The sequence below is a fragment of the Peromyscus eremicus genome, chromosome 18 (assembly GCF_949786415.1).
Source record: "Peromyscus eremicus chromosome 18, PerEre_H2_v1, whole genome shotgun sequence".
In the NCBI taxonomy this organism is placed as follows: Eukaryota; Metazoa; Chordata; class Mammalia; order Rodentia; family Cricetidae; genus Peromyscus; species Peromyscus eremicus.
The window spans coordinates 40,515,338-40,540,911 of record NC_081434.1 but is presented as its reverse complement, the minus strand read 5'-3'; the positions used below and the strand labels follow the sequence as shown (position 1 = coordinate 40,540,911).

The window sequence follows — 25,574 nt, the reverse complement described above, 5'->3', positions numbered from 1 at the left end:
ATTTTAAATTAGGTTTCTCTCACTATGGGGAAAACAAAACACAGAAACAGAAAACTTCTACTGAAATTCTCCCAATTGCAGTGTGAGACTATTAGTTATAACTGCCCAGCATGTTTTTAATAGTGCCGCCAGTAATGGAATTTAGCAATCACCTTTACTTTCCAGTAAAAACAGAACCAATGGGTGAAGGTCTTAGGCTAAGAAGGGAGTCTGGGAAACAGTGAACACAATGATGTTAACACAGCAACTGCAAAGTTGGCCAAGATCTGGGACTTTATTACATTGTGTGGTTGAGATGCAAAAACCTAAAATCTCAGAAAAATCACTAACCAGTATTGATCTACATGTAAGTTAAATGTCTCTGCCTCTACGAGGTATTCTATAGGTTGGGGGATTTTGTTTTATGACACAGTGTCTTGCTATGTAGCTCTGGGTCTCCTGGAACTCCCTATACAGACTGCCACTGCCTCCCAAGTGCTGGGATTAAAGGTGTACGCAACCACGCTCAGCCTCAAAGTCACAGTCTTATGCATGCACTCTACCGCTCAGCCCTCGTGGGACATTTAACCAGGCAGGAAAAGGTAGGACTCCATGAAGCTCATTGCTTTAGCATGCACATCTAAAGTTCTGTTTCATTTCTGTTTCAGTATTTGCATGTATCAGACTTTAAAAACAGGTTCTAAGGAAACATTTTAAATATCTTTCCATTCTAGTGTATACACATTAGCTTTATATGTAACTAGCTACATTCACACTGTTTTAACAATACATTCACTATTACCTTATAATAAAACCCTGGGCTGGTGACGATAATGACTGAAAAGTCAGTAAGTACAATAAAACATGTTTAAATCCAGTTCTACCCTCAATAACTAGACACCCCCAAACTTACCAGCCCAGACTGCGTGTTTTTCTCCTGCCTACAATCAGGTGTGGAGGGTGGAGGGCAGAGACGGGGGTCAGTAGAACAGGGCGTCTGGGATTTGGAGGGGGGTGCCGTGGAGGGGCGTGAAGAAGGAAGCACGGCCCCACGGGTGCCTCTCAGCTGCAGCCGGGGGGCTGGAGGGAGGAAACCTGGAAACCAGCAACAGTTGGGGCAAGTCTGTGCCACCCAGACCGTCTGCACAAAAGGTCTACCTCGAGAAGCTGGGAAGCACAGCCAGCACTCATGAGCTGGCATGATGACCAAAGCTTCTCCTTCAATGCAGAGCACTGTGGGGAAAAACAAGCTGGTAGTAACAGCCCCTCAGATCAAAGTACGCCAGATGACCAGCATGACTCCTCCCGAGGGGTCACCAAAAGCACGAGGCTCATCTGTTGGTTTTAAAGGGTAAACAAAAAACTTAAACAGATGTTCTTAAAAAATAACCATTGTTGCCGGGTGGTGGCGGACGCCTTTAATCCCAGCACTTGGGAGGCAGAGGCAGGAGGATCTCTGTGAGTTTGAGGCTAGCCTGGTCTACAGAGCAAGTTCCAGGACAGCCAGGACTGTTACACAGAGAAACCCTGCCTACAAAAAACAAAAACAAACAAACAAAAAAACCATTGTGTGGCTGAGGCAATGAATGGACCAGTAGTTCAGTGTCCCGTTCTTGTAGAGTCTGATTCCCAGACACCAGCTTGCACACACACACACACACACACACACACACACACACACACACACACTTAAAAATCGTTTTTAAAAAATGGAGAGGAGTTATGGTTCTGTGGTTAAAAACACCAGCTGCTCTTCCAAAGGACCTAGGTTCAATTCCCAGCACCCACATGGCAGCTCACAACTGTCTTGTTACTCCACAGGCACCAGGCACACAAGCTATGCACAGACGTACATGCAGACAAACACCATACACATAAAAACAAAGTAATAATAACCGACAGCACTTGGGTGTGGCTTTTGTTCAACTGGTGAACAAAAGGCAGGCACAAAAGTCAATCCTCTTCTGGAACCACTGTTCAGTATGACACAGAAGAACATGGAGAGAGAGGACAGCACAAGGGGATGATAGTGCCGATACTGGGGTCATCATTTTAAAGCACAGTCACTGAGAAATCAAAGGTGTACAGATCAGCGCTCCCATTTTCACTGGATGGATGAAGATCCCCCTTACGTGGAACATGAGATCCAATCCGAAGATACCTGTCTTTGTGAATGGACGCATGTTTCCACGTAACAATGGCATATCCCACGTACATACCCACAGTATTCTGAATGGGATAGGAATGTGATCTGAACTCATCATTCTTAAAGAGACCAGACGTCATCAAGTAGAGGAAGATCTATCCTAAAGTAAACTGAAGAAACTGGAAGCCAAAGGCCCCCAACGGAGCACTCTGAAGCTGTCATGAACATGTCTGTCTCTGATTCACTCGGATAAAAGAATCATAGCTAGGGGCTGATGACAGCTAGATTAAGCATTTGGTCTTTGAGAAACGGCTATCTTAGAAATCTTGACCTTCTATGACCTCAATGGACAGCAAAGGAATCACACTTGAAACACCATAAATAAAAATTTTACTTAAAACATAATTATTAGCATCTCAAATTCATTTTAACTGCATAGTCTTAGGACAAACAGGTACACAACAGAAAAATAAAAACTTGCTCTTGAAACCAACCTTTTGCAATACACCTAAGTGAGAACAAATATATTCTAAAAGGCCACACCCTCCCTCTTCCAAAGGTTTATGTGGTGGTTTGAAAGGAAATGGCCCCTATGGACTCACAGGGAGTGGCACTATCAGGAGGTGTGCCCTTGTTGGAGGAACTATGCCACTATGGAGATGGGCTTTGAAGCTCAAGCCAGGCTCAGGGTGGCACTCTCTTCCTGCCACTTGCCAATCGGGATGTAGAACTCTCATCTCAGTTCCTTGTCCCGCACCAAGTCCGTCTGCTGAGCCATGCTACCTTCCATGATGATAATGGACTAAACCTCTGAACTGTAAGCCAGCCCCAATTAAATGTTCTCCTTTATAAGAGTTGCCATGGTCATGGTGTCTCTTCACAGCAATAGAAACTCTAACTAAAATAGTTTATGAAGTATTCTTTACCAAAATTCTGTATCTAATGGATTTTTACAGTTCAAGCTTTAAATCAACCAGCTTTTAACAAAAACAAAAAAGTATGCCACAGGAGCTTGAATCTTTAAGATTTAACTGGCCAATGTGAACAGCTGAAGCATTCAGCTGACCCTAGAACTGAACACTACACTTTCATTTTAACCCTACTTAAAATTGAACTAGCGATCATTCAGCGCCAACTAAATAGTGTCCCACTCAAAATGTAATCCAATGAGAACAGCTTCCTAAGACAGGAACCAGAGCTGCCTGTGTCTCGATTTTGGTCTAGCCAAACCCATTTTGGTTGGACATCCAGCCTCCAAGACTGCTACTGTAGTGTTGTCTAAAGCTATTGGGTGTTTGGCAGCATAGCCAGGACATTGTAAATCACATTCTGGATGGAGCATGCTCTACCATTCTCCTCCGGCAACCCCAGCAGCGCCTGGTACTGTTAAGTCAGTTAGCCATGTGCACGTTACAATCAGTTGTCAACAGATTCCCCCCGAACAAAGGGAAGGAAGTTACTTACAAAGCATGAGACTCCATTACTGAGTCTCCAACACAGAAGTAGGTGGCACCGTACAATGGGCTGAGTGTCCACAATGAGACAGATACTGTGCTAGACATGTTTGTGCACATTAAGTCCCATCAAATCCAAACCAGATGTCATCTCTGTTTCAGCTATGACAGGCTACGGCACTAAACTTGCCCAAGCTGGTGAGATCAATCAACAGATAAAGTCACCTGCCGCCAAACTCAAGTTTAATCCCTGGGACCACAGATGGAAAAAGAACCAACTCCCAAAAGCTGTCCTCTGACCTCTAAATGACCAGGCACATCAAATTAACTAATTAATTTAAATGGCTTTAAAAAAATACGGGGGAAGCTTCTGAAATGGTGCAATCAGTAAAAGAACTAGCTGCACAAACCTTGACGCCCTGAGTTCAATCCCCAGATCGATCACACAGTAAAAGAAACAACTTTCAAAAGCTGCCCCTTTGTGGTGGCACATGCCTTTAATGCCAGCACTTGGGAGACAGGCAGGTGGAGCTCCATGAATCTGGGGCCAGCTTGGTCTACAGAGCAAGACCTTGTCTCAAAGAAGAAAAAAAAAAAGGTTATTCTTTCACTTCCACACATACGAGCATTACAAGCACGTGCGTGTGCACGCACACACTACACTCAAACACATCTTTCTTTAATCTCTTGCTTTTCCTAATACATCACACCTAGTAACTATAATCACATACATTTTTTCTAGTTTAATCCTGTAATCTTGCTTTAGATTGAGTGTTTTGCCTGTGCGTATGTGTACCACATGTGCCTGGTACCATCAGAATTCTAACTTTAAAACAAAACCCGTAAAATTTCTCCTTAGAGTGAGCTTCTTTTACTGGACCTTGACAATTCAGTTCATTTCTATAACTGAATTCATCTTCTACTGCTCAATTCTTTTTCCAAGGTCCCTACTTTGAATCCAAAATAATGCAACAAACCATGCAACATTACAACCAGTAAAAGCAAAAGCAAGAGCCCAGAGTGATAATATAAAAAAAAAATAAAAATAAAAGCCGGGCAGTGGTGGTACACACCTTTAAACCCAGTACTCTCGAGTTCGAGGCCAGCCTGGGCTACAGAGTATAGAAGAACGATCTTGTTAAATAAGAAACACGGAGCCAATACAGAGATGAAAGAGTGAGTTCTAGGACAGGCACAAAGCTACACAGAGAAACCCTGTCTCGAAAAAAATAAAAAATAAATAAATAAAAAAAATAAAAAAATCACCCCTCCCACTTGATCAGAAAACTAACCTCTCCCAAGCCTCTTTATTTTCTACCGTGTTTTCAAGCTGTCTACATGTCAGAACACAACCAGGCAGAGGCATCGACAATTCGGTCTGCTGAGGAAGAAACTGAGTCGGATCTTGTAACCCAGCAGCATGTTCTCTTCCCAACGCTGACCTCCCAAAGGGCCCAGGGCTCCGGCTGAGAGATGCCAGGATGAGGCTCAGCAGACCAGACGATGCTGCCCTTCATCCTGAAGGATGGCCGGCGATGAAGGCTGAGCACGTCCTCATGTTCGGAGGGGAAACAGCGGCTATACAAAGTGTCTGTCTCATTGGGATTTTTCTCCTGAATTCTCTGTACATTACCGGTGTAATGAAAACTTTCTCCACTAAAGACCCCTCCTCTCAATCTGGGTGTCACTTAGACGCTGGATTTCCTCTCCCCGCCCCCTCCTTCCTTAGATTTAGTAGGAAATTTTACTGTTACTATTAAGCATAACAAAAGCACCACTAACCACACCAATGGCAGACTTTTCCACCACCAAAGACTTACATCCATAAAAATAGCTCCGGGCATGTCTGCTGCCTCTTCTGGAATTTTAATAACCCAAATTTTCTGTATCAATCACCAAATAATTCACACACACTCGCACGCACGCACGCACACACGCACTGCACACACGTGCCCACCCCACTGATGTTGAGGGCAGAAGCTAAGGCAGCCCTCAAGCTAAGAAAGCACTCAACCACTGAACTACATCCCCTGTTGTCCCGTAATTTACATTATTAAAACCGCAAAGCACCAAAGAAAGGGAAAAAAAAACCCTTATAAATTACGCAAACACCTTAAAAGGAGGTCCCATCTTGCACTATCCGGAGCAGTGCCTCCTTTAATGTTATCTTCTATACTGTCAGCACGACTCCTCAAATGAGCCCCGTCTCCGTCCACCCCAGGCCCACAAGAAACGGGGTTTGCGGTGCAAGCACGAGAGGTGATGGAGAGGTCACAAATCCTGCTGTACAGGCCCAGATACAGAGCAAACCCCCTCGAGTTTGTGCTTTTAATTTTTACGTATATGCGCACACCACTTGCATTGTAGTGCCTGCATGACAGAAGAGACCATCCCATAGAGATGGTTGTGAGCCACCGTGTGGGTGCTGGGAATTGAACTCATGACCTCTGGCAGAGCAGCCAGTGCTCTTAGCCATTGAGCCATCTCTCCAGCCCCCCCCCCAACATACTTTTTAATCAGGGTTAATTGAGACAAATATCCCAAGGTGTTACATGATGAACCAGCACTGATTCCGAAGGACACTGTGTAGAAATAACAGTGGTAAGATCAGTAAAGACAAGGCTACTGAGTGTGATAAAAACATCATCTACCTCTGAGAAGACTGGGAAGGTTGCCACGATTCCTGCCCAGCTTAACATTCGAGTAGAAAAGTTTCTATAAATCTGCACGTTCTCATGTCTCACTTGTCACAATTCCACACACTTGACCTTGTTTTCTTACCAAGAATGCCTTCTCAAGGGGCGTGGAGGTGCACACCTTTAGTCCCAGCAAGTGGGAGGCAGAGGCAGGTCCAGGTGGATCTGAGTTCTAGGACAGTCGAGCTTCAAAGTGAAACCCTGTCTCAAGACAACAGAACAAACAAAAACCCAAGATGCCTTGGCTGCTTGAGTCTAACAGCACGCACACATGCACACGCACGCACGCACGCACGCACACTCACTCTTGTTAAGTTCATTTATCAAGGAAACTGGAATATGAAGATCCACTTTTTGAAAGGAAGCATGTCACCTATGTTTTTAGTCTTAATGCTGCCCCACTACTGACTAACTGGCATTTTTTCTCACTCTTTCCCCACCTGGTGGGAAGCAGTTCAGTATCAGAGAGTCCTGGGTTTTGTTTTTACCAAGTCGGCTAATACCTCCTAAGAAACTCAAGAACTTACTAAAAGTATGGTGTGGATTTCAAAAAACTTCCCCTAAGCAAGATAGTCAATTTTTAAGTAAGATTATAACCTTCTAAGTTATCAAGAAAAATACACTGCAAGGAGACAATTTCATTTGTTCTGGAAAATAGTTTACTAGAACATGTGCTTCTGTTTAGAATCTATTTTGAGATGCTAGTACAAGACGGAGTCATACACTACAAACAAAACCTTTAGTATGAGTTTTTGATCATAGCCTCTGAAATTTCAAAAGTGGAGACAATATTTTTCCAGTCCTGTAAACTCAAAGATATAACTCCTTGCTTCCTGCCGTAGGAACAGGAATCACTTTCTTCATCCGCCTGGTTAACATTAGTCGGCTCTAATATCGGCAGTCTGTCTTGGTCAAGTCTTATTCTCGCAAAGCCATCCCTTATAATGAAAGAAACATAGAAGATATTCTCCACAGTGCGAGAGAATGAGTTTGGATCAATCACAAACTCAAAATACGACACTGGAGTATCGGGGTACTTTTGAAAGTAGGTCTGCAGCAATCCCAAGATTCTTTCTACTTCTTTTTCTGTCGTCTCCTGATTGGCATGCGCGTCCAGCTTCCTCAACTTCGTAGGCATATCTCCATTTCCTTCCATTTTGCAAGCCCTTTTGTGATGTTCAAGCCGGGGCTTTCGTGCACGACGCTCTGCCTTGAACGAACCAAAAATGAAGTGGAACGTCTCAGCTCGCAGCATCCAGGTCGTCGCTTCCTTCTGCACCATCCCCCAGAAGGAAAGCGCCATGCTGTCATCGCAGTCGCTGAGCTCTTCACACTGGTCTTCCACCCAATTCAGGCCCACAAACACCAGCAGCAAGTCACAGAACGCAACGTGATTAAAAAAGCTCATATCAGAATTCAACTGCTTTGCTTTTTCTTTACCCAGATCCGAGGCCAAAACCAGGAACTGGGCGTCGAGGGCTGCCTCTCTGGTTCGGCTCACTCCATCGAACAGCACGTTGGCTTCCTCCAGGGCCTCGGTCAGCGAGTCGCTGGCCGTGTTCACGATGTCCTCCCGGTTCTGCTGCACATTGTAGATGAGCTGCCGGTACTGCCTGCGGATGCTGCGGCACTTCTCTCGGTCCACCGCCAGCTCCAGGAGGTCCGGGTGCATGCCCGGGGCCTCGGGGCTCAGGTCGTCCGAGCAACAGTCCTCCTCCTCCTCCTCCTCCTCTTCCTCCTCCTTCTTCAGCGCCTCTGCCTCCTCCTCCTCCCCCTGCTTCACCAGGTACCGCCAGCCCAGGCTTCCGACCAGCTCCTCGCCTTTCTCTTTGCCTCCAGCCAGGGAAGCGTCTCCTTTAGACATGGTGGTGGCACGCAGGCAACAGCTCTCCGAGGGCTAACGGTGGCGGCGGCCGTTGTGGCGACTGGGGACAGTTGGAGCCGAGGCCTCCTGCCCATGCGCGAGCGGCCCCGCCCCCAGCCCGTCCGTGACCACGCCCCCAGTGAGGCCCCGCTGCGGGTCGGCCAGGGGTCAGCTCCAGCCCCAGCCTTCCCCCAGCCTCCCTTTATGCCATGCTAATTTACGTTCCAGCCGGCGAGGGAGGCTCACGTTACACAAAAGCCATCTCAGAGGCGTCTCCACTCAAGGGTGGAAGAACAGTGGGCAGGACTCCGCAAAGGCGCTGTTTATCTGGAAGCCCGCCAAAGGCTACATAAAGGCTTTTCTCCTCTGCTGAGGTGGTTAACCTGAATCCTAGAAGATGAGCAATCTACCAAGATTCTAAACATCATCTGTGATAGCATGTACCGGGTGAATAATCTGCTCTGGAAAAGCCAGCACCAGCTCACTGGAGACTCATTGGGCAGTCAGTGGTTCAGGTGTCAGCACACACGATGTAACAATACAAGGAGTATTTTGTTCTAAGCACAGCAGGCACTTGCCTACCACCACCACAGAAAGCTGGACGAGAGAGGGCAGTTCAGGGGAGAAGCAGCTGCTAGGCCCTGCTCCTTTGGTTCACCTGAACCCTGGGGAGGGGGCGGGGAGGCGGCCAGGACAAAGTCCTTCACAATGAATGAAGCAAAGTAAGGTCTATAGCTATACTAAATTATTCCAAAGGCCTTACTCAAGTGCAGTAATTTCTTTTTTCCAGGAGCAACTCAGAAACTCAGGTTGAGCATGGTGGCACAAACCTTTAATCCTAGCACTTGGGAGGCAGAGGCAGGCAGCTCTCTGAGTTCAAGACCACCCTGGTCTACAGAGTAAGTTCCAGAATAGCTAGAGCTACACAGGGAAACCCTGTCTTGAAAAACCAAAAAGGCTGAGACGCTTTTTCTTAAATTATAAAAAAAAGTGCTATTTTGTATGTATGAGCATTTTGCCTACATGTATGTATGTGCACCACAGGCATGCCTGGTGCCTGAAGGGGTCAGACGCGGGCCTCAGATCCTGTGTGTCCCAAGGAATGAGTGCTCTTTAACTTCTAGCCCCGGGAGTTCAAGTCATCCTGTCTAGAGTGAGACCTTGTCTCCAAAACAGACAGCAAGGGAGAGGAGGGAGGGAGAGAAAAACCACTGAAATATCAGAAATATATAAAATATACTTCCTTGGAGCTGGAGAGATGTCTCTCAGTGTTTGAGAGTCTTCCCAGCTCTTGCAGAGGACATTGGTTTGGTTTCCAGCACCCACATGGGGTCGTTCCCAACCACTGCCTGAACTCCAGCTCCTCCACTCTCTTCCGGCCTCCACTGGCACCCACGTGTGGTACAGACGGACGGACGGACTGCACAGCAAAACTGCTGCTTGACAAAGTCCCAGCATTTCGACACCGCGGATCAAAACTCTCCAGCACCGTTTGCTCTCATCTTTAATGATTCTCCCCGTGTTATGGGAGCTTCCTTTGGGAATTTTGTGTGAGCGTTGGTGAAGGATGAGAACAGTCTCTTTAAACAAAATAATTCTTCGGGAGAAAATCCCCACCACCGTGGAACCATGTAGCAGGATAACTCCGCCTATTCCCCCACAAGAGTCCCCACTGTGCCCCTGTCGTTACACCAGGAATAGAGAAGTTAAAGATTTACTAACTGGGCACACCTGGTCCCAGGGATGAAAAACACACAGCAGAAACAATGGGCCCAGGCCCAGAGCCCGAGGCCACTTAGGGTAAGAGTTCAGACAGGACTGGTGACTGGTGGCTTACTGCATGAATGGCAAGATCTGGTCTGCCCCCCGCGGAGCAGATCCTGCTAACAAGTTAGACTGGCTTTGCTCCCCTCTGCTATATACAGAAGCAGGCACTGAAGGAATCAGGATGGTGTGGTACAATGGAAAAAGAGACCTCAGGACCGTCCCCGCTTTGGCGAGCTAATGAAGGAACAGGCCTGCAATCAGGAAATGGCTCGACGCTGTTACGCTACATGGTACAAATGCGATGTCGTGCCTTTTGAAGAAAGAAATTGCTCTTAGAGGTTTGTTTCTCAGGTGTCAGTCTCCTCCTCTCACGGACTCCACACCTCTTTGGGACCTGAGCTCACTGGAGCTAGACTCCAGCACATTCACACACAGACCATAATACTCATGCCCACACATACATGTCCTCTGAACTCCACGCATGACCATGGTACTCACGCCTACACATACATCAGACACATTCTTTTTTTTTTTTTTAAAGATTTATTTATGTATACAGTATTCTGCCTGTGTACCAGAAGAGGGCACCAGATCTCATTACAGATGGTTGTGAGCCACCATGTGGTTGCTGGGAATTGAACTCAGGACCCCTGGAAGAGCAACCAGTGCTCTTAACCTCTGAGCCATCTCTCCAGCCCCAGACACATTCTTAATGGACCGGAAGGTCTGGAGACACGGTTCAGAGGTAAAGAGCACTTGCAGCTTCTTCCAGGGGACTGAGGCTCATGACACCCTGTAACTCCACCTCAGGGGATCCAGCCTCCTCTGGCCTTTGTGGGCACCTGCACACACGGGATACAGTCACGGAAACACAGATACAGACATACACCTAATTTAAAATTTAAAAATGGACGGGAAGAAAAGCCCCTTTCCCAATCTGTATCTACCCTATTTGGTATTAGCCTAGACAGGTGGCTAAACCTTCAGCCCACCACTGTCCCTCATTTGTAAGACAGAAATTACAAAATTACTCTCAAGTATAGAATTAAGATTACATAATTGACTGGTGTACTTAACGATTAAGTAGGTACTTACTACAATTCCGAAGTATCTCAAAGATACTTTTACATACAAAGTAGTGATTTACTTTTCACTGTTTTAGGGAAAGAACAGTGTTTTTAGGCTGAGGATGCAGCACAGCTGTATTATATGCACAAGGCCCTGGGTTTGATCCTCAGCACTGGGCATTGGTAGTGCACACCTGCAGACCTAATATCTGGGAGGTGGAGGCAGGAGGATCAGATTCAAAGTCACCTTCAGCTCCATAGCCAGCTTGAGGCCAGCTAGGGATACTTGAGACCCTGACTTAAAAAAAGAAAGAAAGGAAAAATACTTTTCAAAGGTTCAACTGTCAGGGAGGAATAAGCAGTAAGCATATTCTACTGTAAAAATATCAGCAGGAAGAAAACTGCTATAGAAAATTGAAAAAAAAAAGTTTCAACTAATGAAAAAGTGTTTAGAACCCTGAAGAGGGGGCTGGAGAGATAGCTCAGAGGTTAAGAACACTGGCTGCTCTTCCAGAGGACCCAGGCTCAATTCTGGAAACCACATGGTGGCCCACAACCATCTGTGAGGAGATCTGGTGCCCTCTTCTGGCCTGCAGGTGTACATGGAGGCAGAACACTGTATACATAATAAAATCTTAAAAAAGAGCCCTGAAGAGTAAGGCACTCTATCAGCTCTTCCAAGGCAGGTCCACGAAGAGGTTGGGTTTGCACATAAAGGTACTGCTCTCATGAATGCCTCCTTGGATTCCACTAGAAGTCTTTAAAAGTACAGTAGTACCCCAAAGGGACTTTGAGTAAGTGTTCTTTCATATAAAATGGATTATATTATTTTACAGTACTGGAGAGCGGACCCCGGGCCTCACACCTACTAATCACACATGCTCCCAGTGAGCTGTATACACCCAGGCACAGGGCAGCAGCATATTCATAAAGCAAAAGATAAAGTGCAAGTCAAGTCACACTAAATACCTTGCACCTAGACAGTGAAGTATTGTAGAACACACAGAACCTCCAGCTTCCTCTGTGGTAACAACACATGCTTCGCGATACCTAAAAACTAATGACAACCCACACACTTCAGAACTCAAACACGCCAAGAAAGCATCGTTTTGATCAACACAAGAGGTGAAACACTGGGTACATGACTATTCGAGATAGAACTGAAGCAGGCCTGGGTTCAATTAAAAAATGCCTGCTTTGGAGGACTGGAGAGATGGCTCAGTGGTTAGGACTGATGCTCTTCCAGAGAACCTGGGTCCCTGGAGCCCAAGTCAGATCCTCACAAGCTCTGTAACTGCAGCTCCCCAGGGCCCTGTACTCACATGCACATATCCACATATAAACACACACATCTTTTAAAAAAAATGCTTAATTTCCATTTACTGCTCTCTAGGAGTATTTGAGTTTCCACATTTGCACCATCAGTCTCCTGGGTATCCTAATCTATCCTAAAATGCTGTTGCTGACTTTTTTAATTATAGAAAAACATTTGTTGGTATACATTTTTTGGTAGTGTAGATTGGACCCAGGGCCTTGTGTGTGCCAGGCAATCCCTCTACCACTGAGCTGCACCTTAAGCCCTAACCAGCTTTTTGGTGGGTTGGTTAGTTTTTTGAGACAGGATTTCTTTGTGTAGCCCTGGTTGTCCTGGAACTCACTCTGTGGCCCAGGCTGGCGTCAAACTCACAGAGATCCGCCTGCCTCTGCCTCCCGAGTGCTGGGATTAAAGGCGTGTGCCCCCACCGCCTGGCTATCAGAAGTATTTGCAAGTGTCTATACTAGCCTACAGAACTGAGTTAAAGATAACACGGTAACTCCTAGCCTGAAGCAAGCAGCACAGGCGCCTGGTAAAGCAGCCACTGTGGCCGCACTTTGTTCCCGACCGACAAAGGCTCACCCGAACGGCACGCTAAAGGCGCTGACTGTCAGATATCAAAAACTCCATTGTTTCCCAGTGTGCTACTCAGAACCAGTTCTGAACAGCTCAGAGTTTCACGCCTGACAACCCATCTTCAACAAAATCCAGACCTTCAATGTTAACTCCCTTAAGTGAGTCTCTAGGTCCCTGCCACTCAATGAATATTTACGGGATGAGTATACGAATGGAGTGTTAATTATGGAATGCATATGAAGAGCTGAAGGACACAGGGAAGACATCATCATGGAAAGGCATATCATCCTTCTGATGTCGTGGGCACAGTGGAATGAAGGCTCATTCAGCAAGCCTCTCATGAATGGAAGTCTACTGTATGCCGGAACTATGCTAGGAATACTGGGATTTGCACGGGCTCCATCCCTACTCACAACGCAAGACTCAGACCAGGAGCAGGCATGTGTCTCAGGAGTGGAAACACAAAGCCAGAGGCGCGAGCAGAGCAGAGTGAACTCTGCATACAGGGGATCTCTAGTGTGCAACCCTGCCTCTGCCTGGTAGCCAGCTGTGTGATCTGGGCATGCTCCTGTAACTCTGGAGGCCTTTATTTTACCTGCGATACTGGATAACACCAGATCCTGCATCAGGCAGTTGTGAGAACTTAAGAGTCCAGCACACAAACGGCTGTTACTGTTACTAAGGCATCTTCTTCAGTTAGAGAGGAGTACTAACAACACACCCTTGCAAACACAGGCACACAAAGTAAGCCTTCCTCGCCCCCTTCATAAGAAAGCCGGAAAATTGTCTCTAGCAGGGTTCCTCCTTTTCCAGAAAGGAGGATTGGCTGTGGAGTGCTGTGGAAACACAGCGGTAACGTGGCCAAGGGGGTCTGCACGGAAAGTGATGTAAAGAACAGATAAAGTGGGGATCTAGGGAACTACAGGTACGGCTGCTCCCAGGAGCTTACCGTAGCATGGGAGAGGAGGTGAAAGCAACCAGGAGGGCCCCGGCCAAGAAGGTACCCAACACCACCCTGAAAAGTGAGCCCTTTACCCTGGAAGCACATCTGGCAACAAGAAGCATCCATAAGGAAGACGCCCTGGGCCCTGGGCCCCTGGCCAGGCTGGGGAGGGAGCGTTCGAAGTGTGGGGCCCGCCTGAATGAGGTGCTTGAGGTGATGCAGGCAAGAAGAAACCTGTACCCTCTCTGGCGGCTATCAGGAAGAGTCCAGGCCGCTGCTAACTTGGGTAGGCTTGAGACTACAGCATGAACACAACTGGGCTCCATCTTCTTGGAGGTGAATGTCACAAGGCTTTATTGTCTGCCTGTCACCTCCTCTATTCTTGCCATTAAGAAATTGAGTCTCATGTGGACAATTTTTTTGTTTGTTTGTTTTCGACACAGGGTTTCTCTGTGTCGTCTTGGTGCCTGTCCTGGATCTCTGTAGACCAGGCTGGCCTCGAACTCACAGAGATCCGCCTGGCTCTGCCTGCTGAGTGCTGGGATTAAAGGTGTCCACCACCGTTGCCCGGCTTCATGTGGCCAATTTTAATCTTACCACCCATGACTCTTCTCCCATACTATTGAAGGCTTAACTATGCCTGGCAGTGTCCCAACGGGCATCTCTCCATTCACCTTGCTTTCTGTTCAGTGCCACCAAGAGAGGCATTTACGCAGGTATTTTCAACTCTGGAATCGGGGCCATCGAGACAGCTCAGTGTGGAAAGGCACTAGCTGCTAAGCCTGACAGACACTGTGAGTTCAGTCTCTGAGGCCCACATGGTGGAAGGAGAGAACTGAATCACACAAGTTGTCCTTTGACCTCCACATGCACACCATGGTAAGTGCACACACACACACACACACACACACACACAAATGTAATAAAAAATTTAAAAACCTCTGGAATCCTGTAAATTTGGATTCTTGTAATCTTACCCTAAAGAGAAACTAAAATGCTGCCAGGCTCGGTGGCACACACCTGGAATCCTACCATTCAAGAAGGCAGAGGCAGGAGGAAAACCGTAATTCCACAGCCAGTTTGATCTACATAGGAAGACTGCCTCAAGAAAAAAAAAAAAGGAAGACAAGAAAGGTTAGGAGTGTGGTGTAGCTAAGTGGTAGAACATTTGCCCACCAGCAGCAGGGCCCTGGGTTCTAGACCCAACATTACAGACACACAACACTGAAATGTTGCCCTGGGGTTACAGCTCTGTGGTAGAGCACTTACCCAGAATGTTTACAACCCTGTTCAATCCTGGCACAGGCACCCCTCCCCGAGAGAGAGAGAGAGAGAGAGAGAGAGAGAGAGAGAGAGAGAGAGAGAGAGAGAGAGGGAGAGAACATTTGCACAAACTCCTTCCAAAGTGTCTATAACTGGACTAGGCCCTCTGCATAAGCAAGACAGTTGTGTAGTTTGGTCTGCTTAAGGAGCCCCCTGGCAGTGGGATCAGGATCTATCCCTGGTGCATGAGCTGGCTTTTTGGAGCCCACTACCTGGAGCCCAATGGTGGGACACCTTGAACAGCCCTGATGCAGAAGGAGGGGCTTGGATCTGTCTCAACTGAATGTACCAGGCTCTGCTGACTCCCCATGGGAGGCCTTATCTTTTCGGAGGAGGGAGGTGGGGGGGGGCAAGAGGAGGGAAGAGAGGGGGATCTCTGGTTGGTATGTTAAAAACAACAACAACAACAAGTGTATAATATACTCACTGTGGCAAGCAAGTGGTTCAAATTCTCAACCCTGAGTCTTACTTACTCTGTCTCCTCCCACTTTTAGCAATACTCATTAAAACCAAAAGAAAATACACAATAGAGCAGCTTTATGTGTGTAGTAAATGTTAAGTATGTACATATTTCATTCATGGCTCTGAGGCACCTCACCACAAGCCTGAAACTAACTGGCATATGAAATTGAAAAAGTCAGAGGATCATGTCAACAGTCAGTTCCAAAGCTTACACTAACAGTTTTAACTCCCATTGATGTTAAAATCAAGAGTGCGAATACGATTATGTAGAAATCAAACGGTTATAACTTCTCAATATACACTTACAACAGAGGGGGTTTCCCCAGGAAGATGCATTACTAGGTCTTTGTGTTGTTTTACTTGCAAACTCAAGGTCTGAGTAACACAACTACTTTAACTAAAGGTAAAAGCCTTTTATCTCCCTTAATTAGTTTCCATCTATTTGCTATGTCTTTGAAGTCTAATTCCATTCTCTATATTCATTCTTTAAAATGTATGTTTCTTTTAGAAGCAAGCAAAGACGAAATAAAAATGTGAATCAATTGTTAATGTCCTTCTTAACAGCACATCCATCTAAACGTTCTCACACTCAGCAAGCCTGGGTTTACTGAGAGGCCTCAGCATATGTCACTCTGAAAATCACCTAAGGGCTGGCGAGATGGCTCCGTGGAAAAGGCACTTACTGACCCCTAAGACCCACGTGGGGAAAGAAAAGAACAGACTCCGCAGCGTCCTCTGACTTCAACACATCGTGCATTTTTGTAATTCTGCAGGCTGTCACCCCTCCACCCAAGTGGATGGACCAAAAAAAGGCACCCGGCGTACTTGCCACTGGAGGGTAGCTCCCATTCCTTTACGTGTACTCAACTGTTAACTCTGGCCTAGGAAAAGAAATGCCTGACGGGAAACAAACTCAACCCGGGGGCTTCCCGGCTGCTCGTGGGAGCCTGGGGTTTCTGGGTGCCCCAAGCCTCAGCGAATTAAAGAGGAAGGTGAGGGAGGGCAAGCATTTCCTGATGCCCTTCTCTCAAGGCACTCACCCGCCGCCGAAGGCCGTGAGAGGGGAAACCCGAGCAAAGGGCACTGTGAACGGCTCGGCTGTGCCTTCCCGGTTCGGGATCTGAGCACGTGGGTCGGCAGCCGGTCCCGGGTCGGGGCTGGGGACCCGGGGTCGGGGCTGGGGAGCGCGGCCCTACCTTCAGGGCTGGACCATAGCGGCCCTCCGCCGGCCTCGCCTGCCGCCGGCTCCCGCGGCCTCTCTCCGCTCGGCTCGCCCCCGCCGCCGCAGGCCCCGCCGCCCTCGGTAGCACAAAGCGGAGCGGCAGTGAAGCCTCCTCCTCCTCCGGGCGGGGCTTCCGGGACGCCACGCGCCCTCCGGCCACTCCCGCCGCCGCCGCGGCCGGTGGACTCCGACCCGCCGGCCGCCGGAACTCAGCCCCGAAGGGCGGGCGGCTGAAAACACCGACCTAACACGTCCCCGTGTGGTCTGGCTGTTGGCGCCGCACCCGGAGGATGCAGCAGCCAGGGCTTCCTGGATTCTGAAACCCCGGTCCATCCACGCTCTGGATGAGATCAGAGGATGGTCCCATTTCACTCAGGGGTGAACTCGGCAAGTCTGGGACAGTTTAAAACGGAGCCCACAGCTACACTGATACCAGCACTTAAAAGAATAGTTATTCAGTACTAATACCAACAGTTAACATGGCCATAATGCGATATGTTATATATAATGTGTATATTATATATAATGCCATCTATACATAATTATGTACATAATATATATATTCATTTAGTCTTCACAACTGTACTTTAGATGTAGGTATTACCACGTCCATTTCACAGGTAGGGAAACTGAGCTATTTATACCCAAGCAACTTGCACAAGTTCGAGCAACCAGTCAACACTGCAGACAGGACTCAAATCCAGACAGGACAGTCTGCTCTTCAGCACTAGCCTGCACCGCCTCCTTCAGTTAGGGAAGGGCTGTGTAGCAATCTCAGCTGCCCTGTTTAACAGCCTGGGTCAAGAGGAGCAAGCCACTCGGAAAACATCACATATGCGGTGACAGTTTCAGGAGTTTCTTAGGACTTAGCATGTGAAAACACTTGTAACACTTGTAAGGACATGCAATTTCTTAATATTACCACGGATCTGCACTCATATTCGTCACACTGTCCTATATGTACAAATCAAGACCCTTGCTGTACGAATGATACCCATTTGCTCCGGTAGCTTGCAAACCACCAGGAGCCAAGGACCAGACTCAAGTCCCCGTATACTGAAGCTCTGTGACCCGGGCCATCCTCTGCACCCTGCCAAGAGCTTAGCCTAGCTCGCTGCACGGGAGACCCAGCCCTATGGGACACACATTAAATGTCCCCCTCCCGGGCATTTCCAAATCACCACCCCGGAGCGATGCTCCCAGGCCCGCCAGCGACCGTCCGGGCCCTCCCCGGCTCCCGGCGGTCAGCTCCACGCTGACAGAGCTTACGTGAACAAGTCAGATGAAATCACCGGCTCTCCCGGCCCCGCGGCGTCCCGCACCTCCCGCGTGGCTGCCAGGCCTGACGGAAGCAAACTGAGGGTAAAGAGCGGCTGGTTCCCAGTGGCTCCGGGAAGCCACGCCCCTGCTCTCAGTGGGCGGGTGAACTGCCGGTGTCAGAATGACAAAGCAAAAATCCAGTCCTCGTGCAGCCCTGGCAACCTGACCCGTCGGCTCGGCCGAGGGAGAGCTCCTAATTGGACGGAACCACAGCCTGCGGCTCAGACCTGCCCCCGACCCACGGCTGCGGCTGCAATTCACAGAACGGTGGGGGCCGGACCCCGGGAAGAGTGAGTGTGAGGGGAGTGAGCTGGCCTCTGCCCTGGGCGCTGCTCTGTAATCCTGCAGAGTCACAGGAGGAACTTTAGGACCCACACAGATGTACTGACGTCCTTGGTGCTGGCTGTGACCCTGGCAACTCCAAAAGTGATTGTAATTGACAAGGAGGTTAGGGACCCACTGCCCTAAGGCAATGGATTAGTCAGGTTTGGTGGTTCCCTGAAGGAAGTTACCTGGATATGTAAAGCACTGTCTACTTCATCCTGACTAACCCTGGAAAGAAGTGACTAATCTCCTTACAGCACTTCTTCCTTGTCCCGGTCAGGCTTGGGGTTCTAAGTTCACTTTAGGAAAACAGGGTGTATTTAGCACTTGGCACAGCACCACCAGCATCTGTCAGAGAAGGCCATGTCCTCTCAGGCCTTCCTGCTCCTAGGTCAGTGAGAATGCTTGGATGGATGGATGGATGGATGGATGGATGGATGGATGGATGGATGGATGGATGGATGGGTGGGTGGATGGATGGACGGGTGGGTGGATGGATGGATGGGTGGATGGATGGATGGACGGACGGGTGGATGAGTGGGTGGGTGGGTGGATGGATGGATGGGTGGATGGATGGATGGACGGACGGGTGGATGAGTGGGTGGGTGGGTGGATGGATGGATGGATGGATAGATGGATGGGTGAAGTGTCTGACCCACTACTTTAGTTAATGCCAGGGTGAAAGAAAACTAAGTGAAAGTTAGTTGGCTCCTAACCACACCTCCTGCACTCCTGCACTCCTGCATTCCTTCCAGGCTCTTCCAAGGTGAAAGGAAGGAAGAAACTTGCATAATGCACACACACACACACACACACACACACACACCGCACAGGCTGACCCAACACGTCTCACACACTCTCCACCACACACTTGTCGCGGTGCCGCCCCGGATGCTGGAGATGGTGGGGCTGTAACAAAGTGCTCAGCTCCTAAGTGCTCGGGCCAATGTGGGTAAGGACCAAAGAATGGAAAATCAGCGGGAAAGGAAGTCGGGACTCAGGGATGGTTCTTACCTTTACCCCTGGCCCTCCTGAACCAAGCTCCGCATGAAGCATTTTATCTGCCTTATCTCAGGCAGTCCATATAGCGCAGTCTGTAAAGTAAGGTCTCGAGCACCTCATTCTTAAATAGACAGTGCAACTTATTTCAAGAGCATGGCTTGGGGTAGAGAGCGGCTTTGAAATCACGGAAGTTGGAGCAATACACTCAATGCCGGGATGACGGGATTCCAACAGTTTGACACTGAAGTGCCTTACTGGTCACAGGGATCACAGCTGAGTTTTCTAACAGCTTGTTAGAAAAGACTACATAGGCCATTTCAACTTCCCATTGCTCTTCAGATAAGCAAATTATGGCACAGGCACCCAGAAGCTTCCCCTTCATGGGGAAACATAGGGAGTTATTACAGGTTAGTTAGTTACAGGTGAAGGAAGAGGCCTCTCCTTGACTCACACCACTTCTCACGTTCTAAGCAAACACCTTGAACCGCTTTGACTGAGCTCTTGTTCTCTTATCTTTCTCCCCTAAAAGCCTATGCAGTCTACAGTCTGTCGCCTCCTCTGGGGAGGTTCCCTCATTCTCAACTATTACTAATTCTTCCTTCCCTCTTTGTGGCCCCAAGTACCTACTAATAACTGCACTAAATCTAAATCTATCAGAACTCTGGACAAGCAAGCCCTTGTTGGATTTCTTGCCTCTCCAGAATGTGATATTGAGCAGATACTCAGAAAATGATGAAAAATGCTTGTCTTTCTCTAAAATGTCATCTCAGCTAAGACAGACCATATAGGTCGTACTATGTTCAAAGTGTTCCACTGTAGAACGTCCACCTACAGAGAGCACACTGAGCTGGAACAATCACTGTTCACACCGTCCTTTCTCTAGGGCCCTCAAGGTTATGTTCAGGCTTCTCAATGGCGCAGACAAGTCAAGACCCACCTTTGGTTTTTGGGGGGTTGGGTTTGATTTTTCGAGACAGGGTTTCTCTGTGTAGCCCTGGCTATCCTGAAACTCACTCTGTAGATCAGGCTGGCTTCAAACTCACAGAGATCTGCCTGCCTCTGTCTCCCGAGTGCTGGGATTAAAGACGCGATACTGCCCGCCCCCAGCAACCAGCTAAGATGCAGTCTTGTTAATACTAGCTGTCCACACAGTCTGCACCCTACTTAGGCAGCAAACATAGTTGGAGAAACACTTGGAGAGTAAAAGTGATTTCCACTTTAAGTAAGGGCCACAACCCTCCAATCTGTCCTCAGCCCTGCCCAGCAATCCTTCCACCCTGTCCTGTTTCCCAGCTGCCATGGTGACTCTTCCACTTTCCCTCTTCTCTCACATTTCTAACGGCACTGCTGTGTTTTGCCTTCCCTCTGCTCATAACCTAGTTTCTATTTGGGAGAACAGAAGGGACCAGACAGAATTTCCCAGTGTTTCCCCATGGCCACCAAACTACTAAATTCTTTGCCATGGCTCCAGGTAGAATAAAAGCAGGGTCCTGCGGCTCCTGTGTGGGCTCTCCAATCTTGCCTTGTCGGGAAATCCCTCGGTCATAATCAATTTCCTGTTCGCTTCTATCATCACACAAACAAGGTGCTTTTCTCACTTCATAGGAGCCACTGGTTCCTTTCAGCAGGCAAACGGGGTGGGGGGGGGGGCATGCTGAAAGAGCTCTCTGCACTCTGAAGACTAGAGGAAGTAGGGGGGTGAGAGACCAAGACTGTGCCTGTGGGTGAGACTGAAGGGAATGGCCGCAAACCTTCCTGAGCAGAGAACAAGGAGCATCCCAGGAAGCCGGCTGCACCTACCCAGCCAGGCAGGAAACCAGGAAGAAATGGTCGGAGGGAGGCCCAGAAACCAGGAGGAAGCTGCTGTGGAGGTTGAAGCTAGAAGCCGTGAAGGCTTGGACTAGTGAGGCAGAAGCTGAAAGTAAACACAGGTTTGCAGACAGTGGAATGAGAAATGTCAAAGGAAGATAAGAATCTACGATCCAGATGTTGGGCCTTGGCAACTGGGGGAGTGGGGTCACTGGAGTGGTGTCACTGGAGTGGTGTCACTGGGGGGTGGGAGGGAGTTAGTTTGTTACAAATCCATAGTCTGACTTGGGAGGTCTATGCTGGGTTTTGGTTTTTTCTTTTTCTTTTTCTTTGTTTGTTTGTTTGGTTGGTTGGTTGGTTTGGTTTGGTTTTTTTGAGACAGGGTTTCTCTGTGTAGCTTTGGTGCCTGTCCTGGAACTCACTCTGTAGTCCAGGCTGGCCTCGAACTCACAGAGATCCATCCACTTGCCTCTGCCTCCAGAGTGCTGGGGTTAAAGGCATGTGCCACCACCGCTCGGCATGGTTTTGTTTTTGTTTTTGTTTTTGTTTTTGTTTTTTTCTAAACGGAGATTTCCAATAGGCAACTAGATAAATAGATCTGGAGGTCAGAGCTAAAAGTAAAAATTAGAAATTAGGAGACTCCAATATAAATGACACACTCTATGTACTAGCTGGGCGTGGTGGCACATGCCTTCGATCCCAGCACTCGGGAGGTGAAAACAGATAGATAGCTATGAATTTGAGGCCAGCCTGATCTACAAGTGAATTCCAAGCCAGTCAAGACTACCCAGTCTCAATAAATAAGTAAATAAATAAAATAGAAATACTACATGCATTATGGTTTTCTAGGGAAAAGAAATCCATGGGATATGTGAGTAGAAGGTGGAAGTGAAGTTAAAAAAGGAATCCGCCAACAAATCCTATGATCCTAATGTTTGGAAAGTGAAGGTCAAAGGATCACAAGTTCAAGGTTATCCTTTGTTGGGAGTCTGAGGCCAGCCAAGACAACAGGAAACCCTGTCTCCAAGAAATGACTCTGATTTAGAAGGCCAACAAATCTACAGTCCACAGGCTGCAGATGTAAGTAGAACTCTGCAGGCAAGGTGTTTCCCCTTCAGTGGGCCTCTGGCTTCTCTTCCCGAGGGCCTTGAAGTAGCTGGATAAAGCCTTATGGAAGGGAATCCACTTTACTTTGAATCTACTGATTTCGATGTTAATTACACTTTTCAAATACCTTCACAGCAACATCTACTGTCAAACTAAAGAGTGGGTGGCCATAGCTGGGCCCAGTTGACACACAAATTAATTCTCACACTATGGTACTAGATGAGATCACCTGGAGAGTTAGTGTATTTAGGGAAATGAAGGTGGCCCAGAGACAGAGCCCTGAGCACCAAGTTACAGAGGAAAAAAAGCACCCAGCTAAGGAGGAGGACCCAGGAGGATGTAGGCAGAAAAAAAAAATCAACCAAGTCTCTCAGAAGCTGCTGGAAAGTGCTCCTGTTTAAGGAGAGAGATCTACAGACCCAGTGCTGCCAAGATCCTGTGAGATGAGGACCTGTGAAAATGCGAAGGGAACAGATCCTCGCCACAGGTCAACAGGAACTGGAGGAGGGAAGTAGAGACGGTGCAGGGAGTGGGGTCTGAAGAGGATGCAGGACGGGGCCAACAGTGCTAGGGTCCCTGTGTCATTGTTCCTCTAGGAAAAAGATGATTACAGCATGTTGTCATAGTGATATATTGAGGGGAGTGTGGCTGGTCCCACGGGGGAAGGGACACGGTGACAGCAGAACGTATTTGAACACACATTTATGATGCAGTAGGACTTTGAAGTAACCCGGGTTCTCCCTAACTAGAGGCTTCCCAGCTCCCTTATCTCCTTCCCACCAGGCCCTCGTAGTCCTCCGCCTCCTCATCTCACCCAGACCTCCTCTACCCCCAGGTCATTAGCCTGCCCTCCATCCCTTTAATTACTGTGCTTCCTCTCACCACAGGTGCTTCCTCTCACCACAGGGCTTCGCTGATTCCCAACTACTCCACAAATCCAGTTCAAACCTGTCTTCCATCAAAGAAGCCAAGTCCTCTGAAACATGCCACATTACCAGGCAGTCTTTCTCCCTGGCACTCACAGTTGCAATTATATTTTGTTTAGGATTATTTGATCCACATCAGCTTCCTCTAGAATAGCACAGTCCAGTAGAACTTTCGCTGTGACAGAGATGTTCCTGTGTGTTCTCCTGCCTCAGTGCCATGTGACTACTGAACTCTTAGAGACAGTTTGCATGAGTATAGATCTGTTTATTTTATTTAATTGATTTCAATGTAAGTAGCACCAGTGAGCAGAGGCCACAATTACTGTTTTCACTACTGGATGCCCAGCACTTAATACAGTGTGCACATATAGCAATCCCTATATGTGTTCAGAGATTAAATCTGTAAATTGAGGATGCTACTAGTTAATTCATATAGAGTAGATCTTTTCCATAGAGGGAAAATGTTTTAACATGACAAGTGTCCGGGGTCTCTCTTACAGTTTTAGAAAGGTGAATCTCACTTCTAAGAATTTGTTCTTGCCGGGCAGTGGTGGCGCATGGCTTTAATCCCAGCACTCAGGAGGCAGAGTCAGGCGGATCTCTGTGAGTTCGAGGCCAGCCTGGGCTACCAAGTTAGTTCCAGGAAAGGCGCAAAGCTACACAGAGAAACCCTGTCTCGAAAAACCAAAAAAAAAAAAAAAAAAAAGAATTTGTTCTTTCCCAAGAGAAGCTGGGACAACAGTGAAAACATACTGGTCATCGGAATAAAACCCCAGCTGTAATCTGCTTGGGAAGTGCCTGGACCGTGGTGAAGGCTCCCATGTGCTGGTCCATAAGCGCCACTGAATACACAGAAGAGAAGCAGCTACTGGTGTGGGCTCACTGGGGAGGGCTCATAAGTCTAGTGGCCTTCACCACAGCCTGAAAAACAATGGAGGTGGGAACAGTGAGGGGAACCGTCAGTACTCAGCATGTGCCGCGTGTAAACCCAGGATGCACGACTAAGTGAGTCCTTTCAACAACCTGAAAAGGGGGAATGTTCTTATTTTCCCCATTTTACAGACGGGAAGACCTGGGGTATCAGAGGCTACGTTTGTGGGCCCCCAGCTAGTGAGAACAGGGCTGAGACTACCCCAGTTCCTTGTTTCCGACCACAGTGCTGAGCTACTACATGAGCACACTGTTTCAGGCAGACCAAGCAATAGACAAAAAGGTGTTGGGGTCATGGAAAGGAAACAGAACTTCTTTGTATATGGGGAGGTGAAACAAGGACACACTGGACTCCATTTGTAATTCAAAGGCTTACTTCCAAATATATTTAATGAATTCCCCAAAGCATCAAGGTATCACACCATAAGATATTAGAAACTAGGACTGTAGAAAGCCAAGAGACTCTTATCAAAGCAGGTCAATGTTAGAGCTGGGGTAAAGTCCAGGTGGCCCATGCCTTTAATCCCAGCACCTGGCAAGCAGAGAACAAGTTCTCTATGAGTTCAAAGGCAGCCTGAGCTACATAGTAAGTTCCAGGCCAGATAGGGCTACACAGTGAGATCTTGCATCAGAAATAACATGGCTGGAGAGAGGGCTCAGCAGTTAAGAGCACTGGCTGCTCATCCAGAGGACCCGGGTTTGATTCCCAGCACCCGCAAGAAAGCTCACAACTGTCTCCAACTCCAGTTCCAGGGACTTTGACTCCCTCTTCTGGCCTCCATGGGCACCAGACACAGATATGGTGCACAGATATACATGTAAGCACTCAGTCATACACACAAGTTTGTAAAAAATTTTCTCTAAAACAAAACAAACAAAAAGCCTTAGATATAGATCCATTGTTTCACAGTTTAGTAACGTACAGGGAGGAACAGGCCAAGAAGTATAAAAAGCAACATGCTAAAGATAAAAAAAAAACAGTGGAAACTTTCCAACAAAGGCCAAAGAAGACTTCATCCACACAGCATCCATCCTGGCAACTGTGAAATCCTACATGGTGACCATGACCACATGAAGACATCTCCCCTCAAACACAGACCCTGTCACTCCGCCTTTGTTCTTCCATCAGGTGGCACTAAGGACATCTCTTCATTTCTCACTTCCTGAGGGCCTCCACGCCAGGGGCTTGACGGCCTCTCAGCGGTCCTCTCCCACAGCCCTTTGGAGTCTTGCATCGGCTCCACTGAGTAACTCAGGGCCTGAGAGCTCACAGCTAGCCACGATCCATCAGCCTGCTCCTCTCTCCACCACACGTTATTCGCTTGAGGAGCTAACCTGCCCC

At 47.9% G+C, this 25,574-nt stretch overlaps 2 protein-coding genes across 5 annotated transcripts in view; both read right to left on the bottom strand.

The window, feature by feature from the left end:
- Txnrd1 (thioredoxin reductase 1) overlaps nt 1-25,574 on the bottom strand; it is an 89,243-nt gene that overhangs the window by 24,897 nt on the left and 38,772 nt on the right. Inside the window, exon 1 of one of the 4 annotated variants that reach the window (XM_059245652.1) lies at nt 18,084-18,207. The exons of 2 other annotated variants lie outside the window; for them this stretch is intronic. The gene's annotated coding sequence lies outside the window, so the exon portion shown is untranslated. Of the gene's footprint in view, nt 1-16,788; nt 16,891-18,083; nt 18,208-25,574 lie in introns of those variants that run through there. One more of the 4 variants, XM_059245655.1, reaches the window with a different exon arrangement.
- Nucleotides 6,912-8,249, bottom strand: Eid3 (EP300 interacting inhibitor of differentiation 3). The gene has a single exon (XM_059245656.1). The coding sequence runs from the start codon at nt 8,137-8,139 to the stop codon at nt 7,015-7,017; it is 1,125 nt and encodes a 374-aa protein (XP_059101639.1). The 5' UTR covers nt 8,140-8,249; the 3' UTR covers nt 6,912-7,014.

Coding starts and splice junctions, on each gene's coding strand:
- Eid3 (XM_059245656.1), bottom strand. CDS start 8,139: ATGTCTAAAGGAGACGCTTCCCTGGCTGGAGGCAAAGAGAAAGGCGAG.